Genomic DNA, 19,737 nt, shown 5'->3' on the forward strand with positions numbered 1-19,737 from the left:
GTCTCGTGCTTGGTCCTGCTTCCTGAGTTTTCTGCAGCCATATGCATTCATCATGAATTCATGATCCCATTCCTTTTAGATTGGGCGTTGCATATTCTTTGCATGCCTGGTGGGCTTTGGGAGATTGCTTGCTGGAAAAGCATTGAAGCAACCTGGGATGGCTCTCTATTCCTGTGGGTTCGCTGGTTGTTTTAGTTGGAAGAAAGAGATGCCTCCTTTATTTGGTTTCGCTTTGTAATTGGAGCTGTGGTTCGATTCCTACAGGCTCAAGTTGATGTTGCTGGAAGCACCGGTACTTTTGGCTTGGTGGTGTGTCCAGAGCTATGTTGTTAGTCCAGGACGTTCGAGTGATCCATTTGGCTGTGTGATTCTGATTCCAACCCAGGCTGATGTTTGATCATGAGCAGCGCGTTGCTTCTTTCGGATACCTCGAAGCAGAGTAGATGGATGCTACACCACTTGAAGCAGAAAAAAGGGAGAAAAGCCACTGGAACTGTTACATCCAGGCTGATCATGATGGATAGATTCGTATGGCCGAGATGATGGCTAGCTGATCAGGCTTGTGAGTTGTGACCACTCCCACCCAGCGTCGGCCAGAGCTGGCGAGGATAGGAGAGCGACGTGGAGGAGCTGCGGGGCCCGTCACTGCCGGCCGGCCGGCTGGCCGATGGCGCAACGCGACGGGGATAGCACGTCTGCGTTGCTCGTGCTCGTCAGCCCTTTGACACGGCGGGAAGCCAGGGGCGGCCGGCGCTGGACGACGTCAGCTCTTCGTGCAGCGGGAGGTCGCTTTGGTCCGTGATCGGATCAACCGACAGATCTGCCATCACATCTGCGGCTGCGTGGCAGCTTCTGGCAAAGAGGAAGAGCGTGTCGCCCTGTCAGCTTCAGCCTCGGCGGATTCGCAGGAAATAAATCCCTCCATTGCATCCTCGTGACAACATTGCGATCAGCCAATTTTTTTAAATAAAACGACCAGCCAATTTACCGTTAAAGAAAGAGATCAGTCGATTTACCATTAAAAAACTGGTGTCTCTTTGTATTATTGTACAGCAGGTAGAGTGGGTCTTGGCCGGCCACGCGGAGGTCACAGCGACTCCACGGAGGGAAGATTTCCCATCGGACGTCCGGACGCTGGCAGCTCCGATTTTCTTTTTGCTAAAGAACATCGTATGTTTGCGTGTTTGGTATCACTTTTAGGATGAAAGAGGCCTAATATATTCTTGAATAACACTCCCAATCCATCTAACAATGTCACACAAAACACCACATTTGAAGTTAATTTCTAATGGAAATAGGAGCCTTTTGATGCTGCAAGGCATAGCCAATCTGAACTCCGAACATGGAACACGCTCACCGTGTCACGCTCTTGATCCATCGCCCTCCGGGAACCTGCGCTACATGCTTGGAGCATGAGGCGGCCGGGCGCCGGCGCCGGCGGCGAAGTGGTTCGAGCCGGCGACCGCGCGCATCTCCGGTCTGCCGAGGCCGGCCAGCTGCCAGCTGCAGAAGACCGGGCGAGCTCCTCCTGGGCGATGAAGCGGCGAGGGCCTCCCGTGTCATCGGCCGGTGGACACTCACCTCCGAGCTCAAGCACCGCCGCTGCATCGCGCTGCCACCGTCCGGCCTCCAGCACGGTGCCGCCCAGCTTCCCGCGCGCTGCCAGACGACTGAGGACGACGACCGGGTCCCTACCCGTACGAATCTCGCCCGATCTGGACCGCACGTGGCGGATCCGACAGCTGGAAGCGACCCGCCCCTGGTCGGGATTTGGAGCGCGGCGCGGCGTGGTGACCAAGTCCGCGGCGTACGTGCACGTCACGACGGCGAAGGAGATCGGCGAGGCACTGAGGTCGTTCGAGTGTTTCGCTAACAGCTTCTCAAAGCGGACCGCATCATGATGCCGCTGGCCGTCGTCGCCCCGCGCGCCGCCGTACGCGTCGCTTCATCAGACATTGAGACGCCGTGCATCCTTTCTGTGGACGCGGCCGCTCGCGCCATCGCGGCGGACGGGAAGCGGGATGCTGGTTTTCCGCGACGCAGTCGCCCGCGGAGGTCCGGCCGCCCCAGGATGCACGGCCACCGCGCTGCTGCCTGCACCCATCTTCCGGATGCACACGCGCGAGACGGAAGGGCTGCGTGGCGGAGATTCAGCAGGCAGCGAGAAGCGCCGGACCAGAGCCACCTCGACATGGAGGCGCGTGGGGGGAATACGACGTCGAGACGCCGCCGCTCGCGCCGTCTCGGGACGGCGACGTCGTGATCGATCGGGTTCGCACACGGTAGGGGCGGCCACGGTACCGACGCCGCCTCTTCGTCATCGGTTGCGGCTGCGTGCCCTCGACCCGTTCCGTCAGACGAGAATCTCAAGCCCGAGCACCGCCGGCGCGCCGTCTTCGTCGATCGTCGGACATTTGGCATCGAGCCTGAGCACCACCGCCGCGCCGTTCGGCTGTCAAATGGCCAAGGACGACGACCGAGTACGTCCATGGGCGTGCGAACCGTGCCTCCTATCTGGACCACACGTGCCCGATCCGACGGCTAGCAGGGACCCAGGGGTGGACGGTATTTCAAATTCCACCCCCGGTCGGCATCTCGTTTGCCGTCCACCCCTATTCGTGGCCGCCTCCGCTGCATCCCGTGGCTCGCCGGAGCGTCGCCGCGCCCGTCCGCCAGTCTGGGACGACTTCCAGCGTCCTGTCACGCTTCGCCACGACCGCGAGCGAGGAGAGCCTCCGGGGGTGGCGTTGCCAGTGACCACCGCCCACCAGCAGCCTCCTGCTCGCCGGCCGGGCGCGACACGACGTCGTCGACGCTGACCCGGTTCTTCTGGTGGGTCTGCACCGGCCTCGACGTGGAGGGTTAGTTCTTGAAGTGCAGGCAGACGGAGAGAGCTGACCGCCGGCAGGTGATGAAACGGTGAGCACAAAAGAGGTCCTGGATGGATGCCATCGCCGCGGTCGATCGTCGGACTTCCGTGCCGGCGACACCGCAGTCCCCCACCGACGACGTTCTCTTCTGCATGCAAAGCTTCTACAAGTTCAGTTGATGTTGTGTACCGGAATATGCCGACTCGCTGCTCTCTCAAACTGTCATGTGAAGCTCTTTCTTTTGCCAAAGAACATGGCATATGCTATTGTGTTTTGACAGAACCTTGGGATCAGGAGGCAGCTGGCCACCGGCGACGTGGTTCGAGCTGGCAACCGCGCGCATCTGAGGTCTCTCGCTCGCGCTGTCGACCGGCGGACACTCGCCACCGAGCTCGAGCACCGCCGCAGCGCCGTCCGGCCCGCGCCACCCAGCTCCGGCGCGCTGCCAGACGACCGAGGACGACGACCCAGAGTCCCTCTGCCCGTGCGTATCTCGCCCGATCTGGACCGAACGTGCTCGATCCACCCACGGTCGGCGTTTCGTTTACCGTCCCCCCTGGTCGACGCTTTCGCTGCACGCCGTGGCTCGCAGGAGCGCCGCCGCGCCGGCCTGCCAGTCTGGGTCGACTTCCCATGTCCTGTCGCGCTTCGCCGCGACCGCGAGCGACCAGAGCCTCCGGGAGGCGTAGTCACCACGAGCTTCCTGCTCGCCGGGCGCGAGATGTCATGTCATCGTCGACGCCGCTGATGGCTGACCCGGCTCTTCTGGAGGGTCTCCACTCCGCCGGCCTCGACGCGGAGGATTAGTTCGTGCGCGATACCCGTGGAGTGCGCGCGTCCAGCCTCGGGACACAGAGGCGTCGTATCCGTTCACCTTCGACGAGCTGCCACTGCATACGCCGGGAGCCCGGGGACCATGTTCGCCTTCATCTTCGCCACGCGCTCGCCTCCATGGCCGCAGCGCGTCCGCACGGGGTACTATGCAAGTTACGCACGCCTGACCCCGATGCCATTGTCTCCGCTCGTCTGTAACCTCGTTAGGCATGTTGCCGGCGGCTGCCACCAGGTGTTCGCTGCTTTGCCTGCGAGGGACCAATGCTCATGAATGTGCATGGCAGCATGAGCATGCCTGCCTGCCAGCCCCTACTTTGATCGGTTCTATAATATAGATAGACCATGGTTGCGGCTTGTGAGCCGTTTGTGGTCTTATGGTGTACTACACTGCTCTCAACTTTGTTGCATGACAGTCGTGTGCTCAAATCAAAATACTTAATTTTGTACAATTAGATTCAAAAAATAGTTTTGTTTCAAGTACATGGATTCTTTTTATAGAAATTAGAAGTCAATGTTAAATGAGATCGATTTATTACAACAATGTGTACGGGAAGGGGTACGTTCAAGCCAAAGTGAGAGAAAAGAGTCCTTAGGTGTAGCTTTGCTCTGTATGAATAGCAGAGTTTTACTTCTCATCACCCCTATGGCCCTGTGTTGTATGTGAAGCAAGAGGAAAACGGCTGTCTATGTGTAATTAGATAAGATTATTTTCATCTGAACCTGATTGTTTCATATATATCTTTTTAACGTAAACTGGCAGGACCTACTGCTTTATATTAATTAATATAGGAGAAGTAACAAGGCCTAAGCCCAAGAAAAAGAAAAGAAAAACAACACAGGAGCTTCCCACCCAAGCACACCAATATCCTCAGGCTAAAAAACAATTACAGGTGGGGTAAGAGCTCAGCAAGGTGCTCTGCACCTGCAATACACTATGCCCAAACTTCATCTTTGATCTTTGCTAGAAGTGAAATGGCTGACCTGTGCCTTCTTTGGAAGACCATGGCGTTAGGCTCTTTTCAAATTTCCCAAACCACTGACATTATCTAGGAACAAAAAACAATGAACAAACGGCACACGAAGTGTGCTTTTCCATTAATATAGCAGAAAAAAATACAAGATTATCTCCTGGAAGACCATAACCAGGCAAAGAAGAGAAAACTAAAGAAAAAACAACTACCCGGCAGGTTGGATTGAATCATCAACACACGCCGAACTCAACGTGCCTCGTACACTCAGGTTGGTCGGGTGGGGGCAAGGATTACATTACCGGCGATGCAACATTTATCAGTGAGCTCCGGTAACGATAATCGGTTGAAAATCGGTAAAAAATCACCAAAACCGATCGGCAAAGAGACCTAAATTCAAAAAAATGAAAATCAACAATTTATCGTCGATAATCGATTCAAACTGAACGATTTATCGCTTCGCCTACTGAAAATATATTTTGGCAGTGGAAAAAAATAAAGGTTTGATAGCATTTAATTTTTTAGGTTATGTATTATATTATATTAGATAAATTACACATACATGCACAATTTTGCATATAGAATTGCCTAAGAAATAAACATGTTTACATATTTTGCCCATAAAATTGCATAAAGCACATGAATTTGCACATGTATACAAACCATGAAGTGCATAGTTCATATAAACAAACGAGTGCATAATCCATACAAACTTCATAGTTCACAGAAACAAAAGAGTGCATAGTTCATACAAACCTCATAGTGCATAGAAACAAGAGTACATAGTTTATACAAGCCACGTACAAACTAGCAAGCGGGTAGTTAGATAAAAATATTTTTTTCCCTAAGCAAATAATTGTTGCTTTCAATATGTGATAACATTCTGGAATCAAGAGAAGGTCTAGTTTTTTATAAAAATAAGTTCTCTACTTTTTAAGAAATTTTTTAAATTTTTAAATTTTCCATTGAAATCCAGCGAAATTCCAGTCGGTTTACGTTTTCAGCTAGCATCGGTAATGATAAATTTCACCGATAATCGCGATTATCGAGCGGTTTTGTATTCCATGGGTGGGGGTAGCGACACCACCAGACACAACACAACCCCGCTCGTATACCAACAGCAGCACCGTCTCCTCGACACAAGGCCTTCAGAGGAAACCCATCATCACCGCCAACACCGTCGTTAACGACGATGTCCCACGCCGAGCCAGCCACGGCCATGCAGGGTTAGCCGCCGTGGTCCGCTGCAAGCCGTGTAGCTGTCATGCCACCAGGTCTGCCTGCGCCTCCTCGCGAAGTTGACCTGCACCGAACTAACACCCACGAAGCAGGGCTAGCCGTCTTAGGTCATTGCAAGCTGTCGAACCGACACAAGAATAACTGCCTCTGGACATCAACTTCCAACCGCATGCACCGAGCTCAGGATGTATACTGTGGCACCAAGCAACCCAGTCGCCTCGTCGAGGAAAGCAGAATGCCACATGTGGCCTCTGGCAGCCATCGGAGGATCACCTCGCACCGAAGCAACCACCGCTCTTTAGCGAAGCAAATCTGCCGGCCACCATCTACCATGCCGGTCTCATGCCAACTTCGTGGTCACCACTAGCGCACAACCCCTCTAATCGTCACCCTCAAATGCCAAGCAGAAGTCTTGCCCTCTGGACACTGCACCAACATCCACTTCTTGGCCGCTAACACCCACCATGGTCATCCGCCCCCCTTGAGTCTTCAACTAGGTCTCCATCTGCTCCACTGCAAGGTCCAAAACCACCATGGCAAGAGCTTAGCACCAACACAGCCGCCGCTATATGTGACCGATCGCCACCAAACAAAATAGATTCAGCGAGAACGGGAACTCCGAAGATGACGCCTTCAAGAAGAAAACAACGCTACATACGCTGTCGCCTCCCGCCATAGAGCTTTGGCATAATTTTCACCTAGAGATCCCAGCGCTGAAGCGAGGAGAGTGCCAAGACAACATCCCCAACAGGAAATACAACGCCAAAGACATCACCGTTGTCCGCCGAATCCACCGAGCAGAGCTTTCGCCCAGCACCCCCTACCTACAGCCACAAGCCTCTCTGCCTGCCATGGCTACCACCAACAAAACTCACCACCCTGCCAGCACCCCCGCCACCAACCTACCACCGCCCCCTTCCACGCGTGCAACCTCCTCCCCATCGTACGGCCTCCGCCTTGCCGCGCAGGCCTCCACAGGCGCCCAGCCACCTCCCACAGCCTCCACAACTCCTCTGTCGAAGAAAGGTGGCCCGACGACGCCCGTACCACCACCTCGTTGCTGCCAGTGCGTCCCTGCGAAAGGCGTCCCTGCCGCGCCACCATGGCGTCGCTGTCACACCTCGCACAGGCCACCCCAGCCGCGCCACCATGCAGCCGCCGTCAAGAAGAGCTGCCAAGTAGAGGAGCCTCACTGGGCACGGCTGCCGCAGCCACGCACGTCCTCAGCCCCGCCACCCCCCACCCCCCACCCCCCCGCCGACGATCGCCCCGGGCTACCACCACCGTGGTCGCCTCCACACCCGCGTACGTGCGCCTCGACGCCTCGCAACCTCATCGCCCACGCCCGCGCGCTCACGGCGTCACCACGCCCAAGCCCGTCTCCCGCTGGCTGCAGCCCGCAGGTTACCATCCTCGTCCATGCGAAGCACCACGCCCCGTGCCTAGGAGGAGCCAGCCGCAGCGCCCGTCGGCAGATCCGGCCGCGGGGACACCGGATCCGCGCACGCTGGCGCCAGATCCAGCCTTCCATGCCGGCGCCGCCATGAGCTGCCCGCTCCGTCGGTTGAGGTGGTCGTGCCCTCCTAGACGCGAGGGAGAAGAGGGCTGCCCCAAAGCCGCCGTCCTTGCGAGCCGCACGGACTTCCGGCGGCCGGCTCGAGCGGCGGTACGGCGAAAGGGAGGGAGGAAGGAAGGGGCCGCGGTGTTCCGCCTGCCTGGGTTGCACACGCGGACGGAGGGGGGGGGGGGGGGAGGTGGGGGGCTATACAATTACAAAGGAACGAATTGAAAAGCCTTGTGTGGTAAACCTTGTTGGCTTGCCACCTCAGTCCACCATTTCTTGGCTGAGGCATATTGATTGTTTCATATATGGTTATTTTATTAATTAAGTCTCACATAAATACTTCATACTTGCAATCTGATGGTTCCCGTTTTGCTTGACAGATTTCATGCTGTTGTATGGCTATCATGTTGTATGTGGGGGCCTGTACTACATCTCCTCAAGGAAATTTCCATTGCCCTCAGTTGCGGCCTGAAAAGTACAGCACGGCCAGGAGAACACTAGGGAATCAAAAGTCCGATTCTACATAGAGGGCTCCATTACCGCATATCTGATTCTATGCAGCTCAATGGCTGCATCTTTCATGCTCATTCTTTCTGACGGGATATGCTTTGAGCACGAGATGCCGACTCTGACAACCGAAGCTAAGCAAGCCAGTAGTTTGCCATCCTTTGCAGCGATTTCACATGGTTGCACCTCCAATAGCACTGTATCCACTATTTCTGTCAACTTGTCAGGCAATGCCATCTCAGCAAACAAGTGTAAGCTCAACCCTTCTCTGAACATATTGTCAGTTGGAGCTCTCCCTGTGAACATCTCCAGAAGGGTAATCCCAAAGCTGTAAGCATCTCCGGCAGTGGATATTTGCCCTCCTGCTCCATATTCTGCGAGAACAAGTATCTTGATGATTAAATTCTCAGTTCTGATCAGTGCACAAACTAAGTGGGTTAAGAATTGAGTATGGTGGACATTGCAATTACCTGGAGCAACGTATCCAACAGTTCCTCTTATCCCTATGGAGCTTCCAGTATATGAGCCAGATTTGTTCATGGATTCACCAATCAGTTTTGAAAGTCCAAAGTCGGCGACATAAGCAGTCCAGTCACTGTCTAGGAGGATGTTGTTAGGCTTCAAATCACAATGGATGACTGATGGCCGACAATAGTTGTGAAGATAGTCTATTGCATGTGCAACATCAATTGCAATATTCAAGAGTTGGATTAGATTTAACTTCTGCAGCTGCTCATCTGTTCGCTGATGCAGCCATCTATCCAGGCTGTAGTTGGGCATGAACTCAAATACTAGTGCCTTGAAGTCATTGCCTCTAGTGTCAACACTAGAGCAGCAGGTAATGATATCGATCAACTTTCGATGTTTCACCCGTGCCAATGCCTCACATTCTGCCAAGAAACTTCTTGAAGAACCAGTTTGCTCAAGAGTGAACACTTTCACAGCTACAGCAGCATTCCTGACTGCCGGAAGAGACAGACTTCCTTTGTATACAGAACCATATTTTCCTGCACCTACCAGATTTGCGAGTGCAAATCCATCAGTAGCTTCAAACAATTCAAGGTAGGAAACTCTGGGATACTTGTAGGTCAATCCAACAAGACTATCAGTGTTCGTGTTTTCAGGTGTTGTTTTCCACTTTAACAGAAACAGCACAAACAATAGAAGAGTTATGCATATACTAGTGCCAACAATGGGAAGCAAAACCCTAAGGAGTGCATGATGCCGCTTCTTGTATGACATATCCTGACATGGAGGCAATTCTAGACCTTGAACGCCACCACAAAGCCCGTCATTTCCAACCATTGAGAATCCAGTCATGTTAGCAAACACCCCATGTGATGGAACCTCACCAACAAGATTATTAAAGGAGAGGTCTAGCTGAACTAAGTTACTTATGTTCTCAAGAACTTTTGGAATCATTCCAGACAAATTATTATGCGCCAGACCCAACTCCTGTAAACCATTGATGTTTCCCAACTCTTGCGGTATGCTGCCTGACAAAGCATTCCTTGTGAGGTTCAGTGTGGTTAGGCCTCTCAGATTACCAAGCGACTTGGGAATGCTTCCTGTGAAGGAGTTGTCAGCCAAACCAAGGAACACCAGAGCTTCACATTCACCGATTGTAGCTGGTATTTCTCCGGAGAAGTTGTTTTTTGACAGATTGAGAGTTTGGATATGTTTGACGCTTCCAATTGGTGGAGGAATAGCTCCGGATAAGTAATTATCAGATAGCAATAGGTAATCTGTCAGTAACGGAAGGCCAAAGATCTCAGGAGGGATGAAACCCGTGAGCAGATTGGAGGACAAATCCAGGCTAGGTAAGTTTTTCAGGTTACCAAGGCTTCTAGGAATGGGGCCAACAAGCCTATTGTTTGACAAGGAAAACAATTGCAGTTGTGTGAGGTTGCCGAAGGAGGATGGTATATTTCCTGATAACTGATTACCACCAAGCAATAGTGTTTGCAGATTTGTAAGTTCTGCGATATCTTCAGGAATTACACCATGGAGGTTGTTTTCACTCATGTCTAGGTTGCTAAGGTTGACAAGATTCCCTAGGCCGGAGGGGATCACCCCAGAGATGCCATTGGCGGCGATACTGAGCCATTGGATCTGGGTCGAAAAATTTGTGATTGAAGTAGGAAGCACTCCACCTAGCCTGTTCAGGGGTAGATCTATCAGTCGAAGACGGGTGCAGTTTGTAAACAGAGTGAAGAACTCCCAACCCTGTTCATCTTCTGCTTGCAGCTGATTTGCACCCATCTCGACTTGAAACGGGCAGAGCTTTCCAATCTCTGGTGCCACCCTCCCTTGGAACCTGTTCCTTGAAAGACCTAGCACTTGGACCATGGTGGCGTTACCAAGTGAACTAGGAATTGTTCCGAACAGCCGGTTGTTAGTCAACAAGAGGTTTTTGAGACTCGGCAGGTTAGCGCCTGCATCCGCTGGCAAGCTTCCATGCAGTTTGTTCGATGCAACTCCGAAATATTGAAGCAATGATTTGTTGAAGAGCAGCGGTGGAATTGTGCCGGAGAGATTATTTCTGCCCACCTCAAAGCCTGTGAGATGATCTAAATGGGAAAGGCTCACAGGTATGCTCCCTACCAGTCTGTTCTCAAGTACATCAAGTGTCTTAAGGAAGGTGAGATTACCAAGTGATGGTGGGATGCTCCCTACTAAATTGTTGTAGTGGATGAAGAGGATCTGAAGCTGAGACAGCAGTCCAAACCCCGCAGGAATTTCACCTTCCAGTTGGTTAACCCCCAGGTTGAGGTGGAAGAGGTTGGAGCAGTTGCATATTTCTCGAGGGATCTCACCATGGAAGGAGTTATTGAACAGAGAAAGGAAGCGCAGGCGGCGTAGCTGGCCGACGGTGCGTGGCACCTCGCCGGCCAGCATGTTGGAGTCAAGGCTGAGCTCCCGCAGGAACGTGAGGTTGCCGATCGCCGGAGAGATCATGCCTGAGAGCTGTCTCGATGGCATGTCCAGCGACGCCACCCTCCCGGGGTGCCGGCGGCTGCATGTCACGCCGGCCCACTGGCAGACATCGGAGCTCGTGCTGTTCCACGAGCTCAGCCAGCCCATGGGGTCGGAGAGCTCCAGCTTGACTGCCAGCAGGGCTCTCCGATCACCATCAGCCACTTCCTGCTGCAAGGATGCATGAGCGCATACAGAATGGAGCAGGAGCATGAGAACGAGCTGATACAGAGTACTCATGCTTTCAGCTGCAGTGTGTCAAATGGTGCTATCTTTTTTTCGCTCGCTCGTGCAGCACAGCAGCAAAGCAACTAATGGTGGCGCCACTTTTTTTGCAAGTTAAAACTACTAGTACTACTCGAATTGGTGTACCTATCTATCAGTCCAAGTCATGTTGAATGACATCTTCTTTTTATCTTTAAACTTGGAGTCCATGAGTCCATCTTGGTAGGCACTTGTTTGTTTGTGTTATTTTTTTTAGATAAGGATAGGCATTTGGATTGTATAGCCTTTGGCGCTGCCCGTTTGTTCACGTTATGCGTCTTCCTTTTATTGTATGAGAAGTTATTACTTCCCATTTGACATGTCCATCTAAAGAAATAAGAACACCAACCTCATCACTGGCACCCAGTCCTCAGCTTCCACCCTGTTTTCACCAAATAATTTGAACCTTTTTTTTTTGTGAGGAACCCAGTTCGTTATTGAACTTGGTTGAGCAAAGTTGTTGCTCAAGAACTTGTACGCTACATAACAATCAGGCTACTCCTTCGGGCACAAATACTTGATTTTGACACTTTTATTTATTTACAAGCTTTGAGGTGCAATGTTGACCCATTTTTAATACTATTGAAATTATAGTCTATTTAATAAGTCTACAAGATTACAAGAGTATATTTTAAGATAGATCTATACATACCATTATGTTTCTCAAAATGATATTTGAAATTCACAGTTAGTTTTTTTATTGGATGGAACATTTTTTTATTTTTTTGAAAATACGGCAAAGAGTTTTGCTGCGTTGATTTATTTGAAAACACGTACGCAAGAGCACCTCACCGTCTCCGTACGTGCTACAAGCAAGAAAGTTTTACGGATCTCATGCATTGACGCACTACAATGAAAGTTCTACGGATAACATCTGCTACAAGCAAGAAAGGGAAAAAAAAAACTCATTGGTTGAATTTGGCATCCGCATTGTGCCTCTCGGAGAGATGGGCGGAGGACAAGGAGAACGGGGGGACTCCTTCCAGATGCCGTGGTCCGCTAATGTGAGGTTGTCGTCCAGCTGCTTGTTGGCAAAGATGAGGCATTGTTGGCTCTTGGGGAATCCCTCGGTACACTCAAACTTGGCCTTCAATGGTATCAAAGCCTCTCAACCTCAAGAGTGATGGTCCTACCTGCTAGCGTCTCCATTACATAGATTTGCATCTTTTCTTGGAGGTCAAGAGTGGATTGGTGTTGGATATCATAATCACCCAATGTGAAGTTATCCTCTAGCTGCACTCCATCAAAGACAAGGCAGTGCTGTTCTAAAATCTTTGCCCTAACCGTATGTCGTGTATCTGATGGTTGGACCTTGAGGCAGATTGTCCTCCCGGTAGGGTCTCCTTACAAAGATCTGCATTCTGAATGAGCACACCAAACATCACCAATTTATTTTCAGAGAAAAATGCTTTAACCAAGCTTTTATTTAGGCTATACAACACTACACAAAAAATGCCAACAGGTAGTAAAACCAAGAACCCGTCATCTAAAAAATAGTAGAAGCAAGAAGAGAAATCTTGTGGGTAAATACACTGTTTACACAAAACAAGGTGTCACACTAAGCCTACCTAGCATACAAAATTTAAGCAATCATTAAAAGTTACATGGTTCAGTCAGCTCTGAATACATTGATTGAAGAGAGAGAGTGAATATGTAGTTTGATCTCATTTTGCATAGATGAACAAAGTTTTCCAGCAAGTATGAAAGAGACTGCTAGTAGTAGGAATAGGCGGAAAAAAACTCACGTACCTGAACTCCTGAAGTCGATGGAGATGCTTGTTGCTCGGAGCATCCGTGGGTTGGGGATCGATGCACTGTAATTTATACTCGAGATCGTGCTGACTTCAAGGTCGGAATCGGAAGCGGAAGAGAGATCGGTCTCCTCTCTCCTCGACCCGTTTCTGTGTTCTTTCCTGTTGGAAACCAATATCCTGCTTTCCTTACAAACCGGAGCTGATTTTTAGTTTCCAAAAAGCAATCGACCTCCATACAGGTGCCGAGTCCCAGTCAAACGTGAGTTCCTTTATTTAAACATGTCGTTGACCCTTTTTTTTATTGCTCTTGCTAATACCACGTTTAAGCGACCTGAATTTTTTTTTATAAACCATGCTGGTTTGTTTGTTGCATATATGAGCATGGGTCTTTCCAGTGGCGGAGGATGAAGAAAAATTGAGGTACGGCGAAGTCGTTGATCCTCCGCCACTGGGTCTTTCTGTTCTCTTGGTTTGCATCTCTCTGGGGGCAAGAAAATTTAGGCATAGCTAATTTACGGGCGCTCGAAGGTCGATTTCCAACAGCTCAATTTCAAGACTGTAATATTTCGGAACAAAATTTGGGAAGAAAATTCGAAACAAAATTTAGGAGGCAAAAAAATTCGAACAAGAGTCTTGAAACAAAAAGGTGCAAAAAAAAATTAAGCTTAAAATCAACTGAGATAGAGACCGCGTGAGACAAGAAGCCAACCGGGTTTTGAACTGATGCATGCTTGCGACCTTTGTAATTGCCGCTGCGTGCTTGCAAACACATCATTACGGGGTTGTTTGGATCCACCGTTCTGTGAAACTAGTTTCATTAAAACTTGTTTTAGCCTAATAACCAGCAAAACTTGTTTGGGAACTCCAACTAACTTGAGCTGAAAAAAATCGGTGCTCGTAGGCTAAGACAAAAACGGGATGAATTAGGCAATTCTAAAACTTTAATATATAGCTCAAGCTAGTTAACACGAAATATAAGCTAAAATATATTTTATCTAGATGTGCAACTAGGGTTCAATTAGTATAAAAACCTCATCCTAAAGAATTTTGCAACCAATAGTTAATTCTACCAAGATACTACGCTAACTAAGAATGTAAAGGCATGTAAAATTACAATAAGAAATGCGGAAGCTTAAAGGAATGGGATGAGGGGAAGCAAACTCTAGACACGAAGATTTATTTCGTGGTATCAGTAGGCACAATGCCACCCCTAGTCCATGTTGTTGAAACACACACTAAAAGTATTGCTTTGCGGTCACCGAGTCTCTTCTGAGACTCTTCTTGACTCGTCACCGAGACTTAGCCACTAAGTCTCTCGCTAAGTCCCCGGTCACCTCGATGCCGTCTCCACTAAGGAGCTTCTCCATGAAGGATAGGGGTCTCCACGTCCCCGCACAAAGCTGTCGTCATCACTCCACACCAAGCCGGAGGGTCGATGACTTGCCGGCAAGCCAACAAGACTCCAAGGGACTGGCATACCAAGATACAACTTGTGGTTCAATTAAGAACCAGTACACAAGGCAGCAATATCTTGCTCTCTCACTCTCTCTAGAGCTAATCCTAGCACTCAAGGCAGCGATGTCTTGCTCTCTCTCTCTAGAGCTAACCATAGCACTAACACTCTTAAAGCTTGTGCTAAATCTAAGGATATGATCAATGAGCTTTTGGGTGGCTCGAAAAACTTCTTCAGAGTGTGGATAGCATCTCACGAACTCTAGCCCGCCTCAAATGACCCGGGTGATGCTTATAGGCTAGAGATCCGCTCCTAGGCGTTACTTGCTTTTCTACCAAAAAGCTTAAAGCGTCGGTTAAACAGGTCATAGCCGTCGGTTTAACCTGTCACTCTGAATCTGTATACTAGCCGTTGAACGTCCCTCTGCCACGCCTGAGCTTGCTTGCGTTATTGCACCGACGCAATGCACCGACGTACCGTCAGTTCAACCGATGCTGAAAACTTTGCTTGGAAATTCTTCTAGAGCCAAAACATGGTACTGAGTAACCTCAGCACGCTTGCACCTACGCCTTCTTTTGCACCATCAGTTTAATCGTTGCCTCTTTTATTTCTTCACTTGATTACCATGCCATCTCTTCATTGCATCGATGCCTCCATTCTCGTAGCGTCGGTTCAACCGGTGCAACTGGGTTCTTCTGTAGTTGATCGTTGTTCCAACTACCAATGCACCGACCCGTTATGTTCTGGGACTGTCGGTTCAACCGGTCGACTGATTTCGGATGGCACTTGTCCAATTCGTTGCCATATCAACTCACCAAAGCACCGACCCTTTATAACATCGTGCCGTCGGTTTAACCGACGCATGTGATCTCTGCATTTTCACTATAACTTGGATATCTTGACAGCGTTTGGACCATCTTGTATATGGATTGGACTCCATCGATAGGATCTAGAAACTAAACAAACTTGAGCTCACAAACTCGTTAGTACCAAAATCACAATCATAGACTTATGAGACCATATTCCTTACATAAGCAAAACGAGTTTATCTAAAACGGATTGATATTTCACGAGATCCAAAAAACAACCACTACAAGTTTAGTTGAAGTTGCTTACTATATTTCTCAATCAACTGATGCCAAGATCGACATGGACCCAGGGACTCTTCTTGCTAGATCTCACACATTAACGTGTCACAACGAAAAGACTATACAAGCCCTTGACTTTTTCTGCCCAAGAATTCATCTTCGTCTTCTCTCTTTATTATCAGGCAAAATACTATGCAAGGAAGCAGCAACGTCGTTCGGTCAACAATCCCAGCCCCTGTTCGTCGTTCTTCGCAGGCTGTCGCGCGCGTCTGGCAAGTCAGCGACACACGGTGCGCAAGTTTTTCACAAAACTGATGGATTTTCCTATTCCAATTTACCATCAACTGAGAGACTACGGGACATAGAGAAGAAGCCAATTTACCATCTGCAGTTGCCGCTGCATGCTTGCAAAATAAACGTGCTGACTGTATTTCTCAGTCAACTGATGGCAAGACAGACCCGGGGATTCTACCTTGATATAAGATCGAAAGTTTTACTGATAACACACCGTACCGCTACTAGAAAGGAAGAAGACTGCCGCAATACTGACGCCTTACAGTGATAGTTTTACTGATAACACGGCACTACAAATTAAGAAATTAAACGGGACTGCAGCGGAAGATACTCGTTGTGGAATGATCATGATGCGTGGCATCCGGCTCAACAACCACATTGGCAGATCATCATGTCGACGGTATCCTCATTCTGAATGTTATAGTCCGCCAGGGTGCGCTCCTCATTCAGCCGCCCGGTGTCATAGAAGAGGTTTTGCTGTATGGGGCGAACTCCATCCTTCTCACAGATCTTCACTTTGATAGCGTAGATGGTGTCTGACATCTCAACCGCAAGAGGAATCGTCCTATCTAATGTTCTCACAAAGATCCGCATCACACCTTTTGGAAATGGGTGGAGGACGAGCAGAAAGGGTGGACTCTTTACAAACATTGTGGTCCGCCAAGGTGCTTTCGTCGTCCAGCTGTTTGTTGGCAAAGATGAGGCACTGCTGACCCTTGGGAAATCCCTCAGTATATTCAATCTTATCCTTCACTTTCTCAATAGTATCTAAGCTGGCAACCTCAAGAGTGATGGTCCTACCTGCTAGCGTCTCCATCACATAGATCTGCATCTTTTCCTCGAGGTCAAGTGTGGCTTGATGTTGGATGTCATAATCAGCCAATGTAAGGTCATCCTGTAGCTGTACTCCATCAAAGACAAGGCGGTGTTATTTCAGAATCTTTGCCTTGACAGTAGATAAAGTATCCGACGGTTGGACCCTGAGGCAGATTGTCCTGCCGGTGGGGCTCCTCACAAAGAGCTGCATTCTGAAATAGCACACCAAACATCATCAGTTCATTTTCAGAGAAAAATGCATGCTTTAACCAAGCTTTCTTTATCAACTCAAAACAGCAGGTAGTAGAAGAGGGAAAATAAATCTACAGCAATAGATCTTTCTTTATCATGCATGTTATTCCTGTATGCATATATATACAGCAGGTCACATGAGATGAACACATCGTTCTCTAGATGAACACATTCTTCCCGCAAGAGAAGTGATTACAGGCTAACCAATCCTAATTAAGATCCAACAAATCACATGAGACGAGCCACAAGTTCCAGCCAGTACGAACGAGGCAGGCAGGCAGAAAAGAAAGCACGCAACTGAACTTTGCTTGCTACTAGTAGAGGTAAGCATGCAGAAATGAAGGATCGGAGCCTAACCTGAAGTCGCCGGCGAAGATGGATGGATGCTTTCGTTGCTGGGATCCGGCCGGCGGAGAGCCCTGCAGGGATGGAGATGGGAAGTGGAGGAGTTAGGGTTCGGGATAGATGCGTTGCGTTTGCATTGCATTTATACTCTCGTTCGATCGTGTGGAGTTGAAGGCCGGAGGAAGTGGAACGGCTTTGGTGGCCTCCTCGATCGTGCGGATGAGCGAGCTGGAGCAGGCCGGCCTTGGGCCTTCCATCTGTAAGGCCCGTCAATACGAAGACACGGGAGAATTTCCTTGCAGGCCGGCCAGATGATGGGTGGCTTTGGGCTGGGCGGCCGAGGTGCGTCACTGCAGATGGAGATCGTTGACGTACAAGTGCACTAGCTCGCCGGCGTCAAGCCGACGGCGACCCTCCGACAGGGAGCGAGGCCGCAATCATCATATCCCGTTCCCGTCCCCTCTGCTCTGCAGGCATGGACAGATCATCTCTCCTCCGGCCGGCCGGTTGACAAGAGGATCGATGATGAAGACAAGGCATAAACTTGTTGCGCATAAAAGCCACGGCTAGTCTGAATTCTCCACCGCCGAATCATTGACTTTGGCTTCCTAAAGAATCCATGCACCATTCTTGGCTTCTTTTCTTCTTCAGACAATGCAAGGAAGCAATCAAGAAAGAGGCCTGCTTGTCCGGTCAGAGCTACACGTACCCACAACGGAGTAAACCGGTGCGCGCAGCAGGAAGGAGTTTCCGGAAAGAAGAAGCTCAAGTCGTCGCATTGGGCGGGGAGTTGACGTTACTACAATATTTGGCGCGCTTCGCGCCCTATTATTTTAGCAATTAAATATAAATATTAGACAACTTCTTCTTCTATTTCAGATGACAGATGCGTATCACGGGAAAAATCTATCATGAAAATATAGTATATACTAAAAAATCACCGGTAATACTTATTCTATCTATTAGGAGTCTTGTTCGGCATCTCAATCATCAAACATCCGATGAACAAACTATCTGTCATCGAACACCGTTACTGAATATATGGTGGGCATATACCCGGATAACAAGTACAAGATGACCGAGTTCCTTGATGTTTATGACGCCAGCTTGCTGGGAGTAGCACGGTCCTCTGACCTCGACCATTTGGCCGATGTTGTCATTGGTCGCTGCCGCCGCCACCCACCATGGCCTTGGCCGCATCCCCTCGAGAAGTAGAGCAATGGGACGATGGATGGTGCTATCTCGAGCAGCTACGGGTGGCACGACGACCTCTTCCTCAGCGTGGCGCCCTCCATTGTCTAAGGCGAATCCGAGCAGCGGTAAAATTTCTAGTGATGGGAAAGAGTAGAGAGAGAGAGAGAGCAGTCAAGTGAGAGAGGAACGGAGAAGAAGACAAGGGACAGGAAGAGATAAGATGGGACCTACCACATACCTCCTGACGTGCGGGCCAGCAGCTGCAGCCTCTCTCTTTTTCTTTTTTTGAAAACTGCAGCTGCAGCTCCGCCCTTACCGGGGGGCTTCTATTCTCAGCGCACGCGATCAGCTGCTATACTATCACAAAACACATGTCCCACCATTGATACATGCATAGCCCATATACTACAGAAACTGCTATTATTTTAAAAAATAAATATTGTTGATAAAATAATTAAAAATGTTCAATAGAAAAAATAGTCCGGATGTATTAAAAAATAGAAATTGGTTTGAAAATAAAAATATTCAAAAACAAGATATAATATTTTAGAAAAAGAAATTTTTTTTGGAACAAATAAAAATACTTTAGAAAAACTTAAATATAGGCAAATGGTCTAGTTTTGAAGATCTCAACGTAGAAACGCAATGGTGCAATCAAAATTTAATTTGGATAACCACTTTGTGAAATAGAGCATTTTTTATTGGAATTATACATTGCACAGAAATCGAGGGTAGGTGGGCTGCGGCAAATCCGTCTCCCGCACCCCTCGCGCTCTCTAGCTGCGACCCTCAGGCGCTATTCAACATGCGTCCTTTTTGGCTCATGGGATGCGGGGAGAAGAGCAAATGGCAGCACCTTTTAATCAAGCTGATAGAAAATATTAGGAGTCAAGGAGTTACATGTGTGAGTGACAGTCAAACCATCACACACAGGCGGAATATTTATATTATTGGAACAATTATTCTAACTTTAAGAAAAAATGTTCCGCGTTTAAAAAATGTTCCAAAAAAAATCATCCAAGTGTGATCTTATTTCGAAGATTTCGTTATTTCAATATGGTGGTGCAGTCGGATTTTGATTTGGATGTACGGTTTTGGAAAATATGACTATGTGACACCTTAACTGCTAGTCACATGTACGACTCCTAAGGCCAGTCTCAATGGAGTTTCATGGAGAGTTTTATCATATTAAATTCTATACCACATCATTAATTTTGCTGACATCGCGAGGAAAGAGAAAGGAAAGAGTTTCATAGGATGTGAGAGGAGTTTTATCATATAAAATTTATCGGGCACAGTTACCTAGCTTTCAATCTTAA

The 19,737-nt window shown here is 49.1% G+C and overlaps 1 protein-coding gene and 1 pseudogene across 1 annotated transcript; both read right to left on the reverse strand.

The window, feature by feature from the left end:
• Positions 1-7,727: 7,727 nt before the first annotated feature.
• LOC112896823 (receptor kinase-like protein Xa21) lies at positions 7,728-11,198 on the reverse strand. The gene is made up of 2 exons (XM_025964953.1): positions 8,453-11,198; positions 7,728-8,356 (listed from the first exon to the last, which is right to left on the reverse strand). The coding sequence occupies exons 1-2, from the start codon at positions 11,196-11,198 to the stop codon at positions 7,995-7,997; spliced, it is 3,108 nt and encodes a 1,035-aa protein (XP_025820738.1). The 3' UTR covers positions 7,728-7,994.
• Positions 11,199-12,083: 885 nt separating this feature from the next.
• LOC112896824 lies at positions 12,084-16,838 on the reverse strand (annotated as a pseudogene).
• Positions 16,839-19,737: the final 2,899 nt, after the last annotated feature.

The sequence above is a fragment of the Panicum hallii genome, chromosome 6 (genome assembly GCF_002211085.1).
Source record: "Panicum hallii strain FIL2 chromosome 6, PHallii_v3.1, whole genome shotgun sequence".
Lineage (NCBI taxonomy): Eukaryota > Viridiplantae > Streptophyta > Magnoliopsida > Poales > Poaceae > Panicum > Panicum hallii.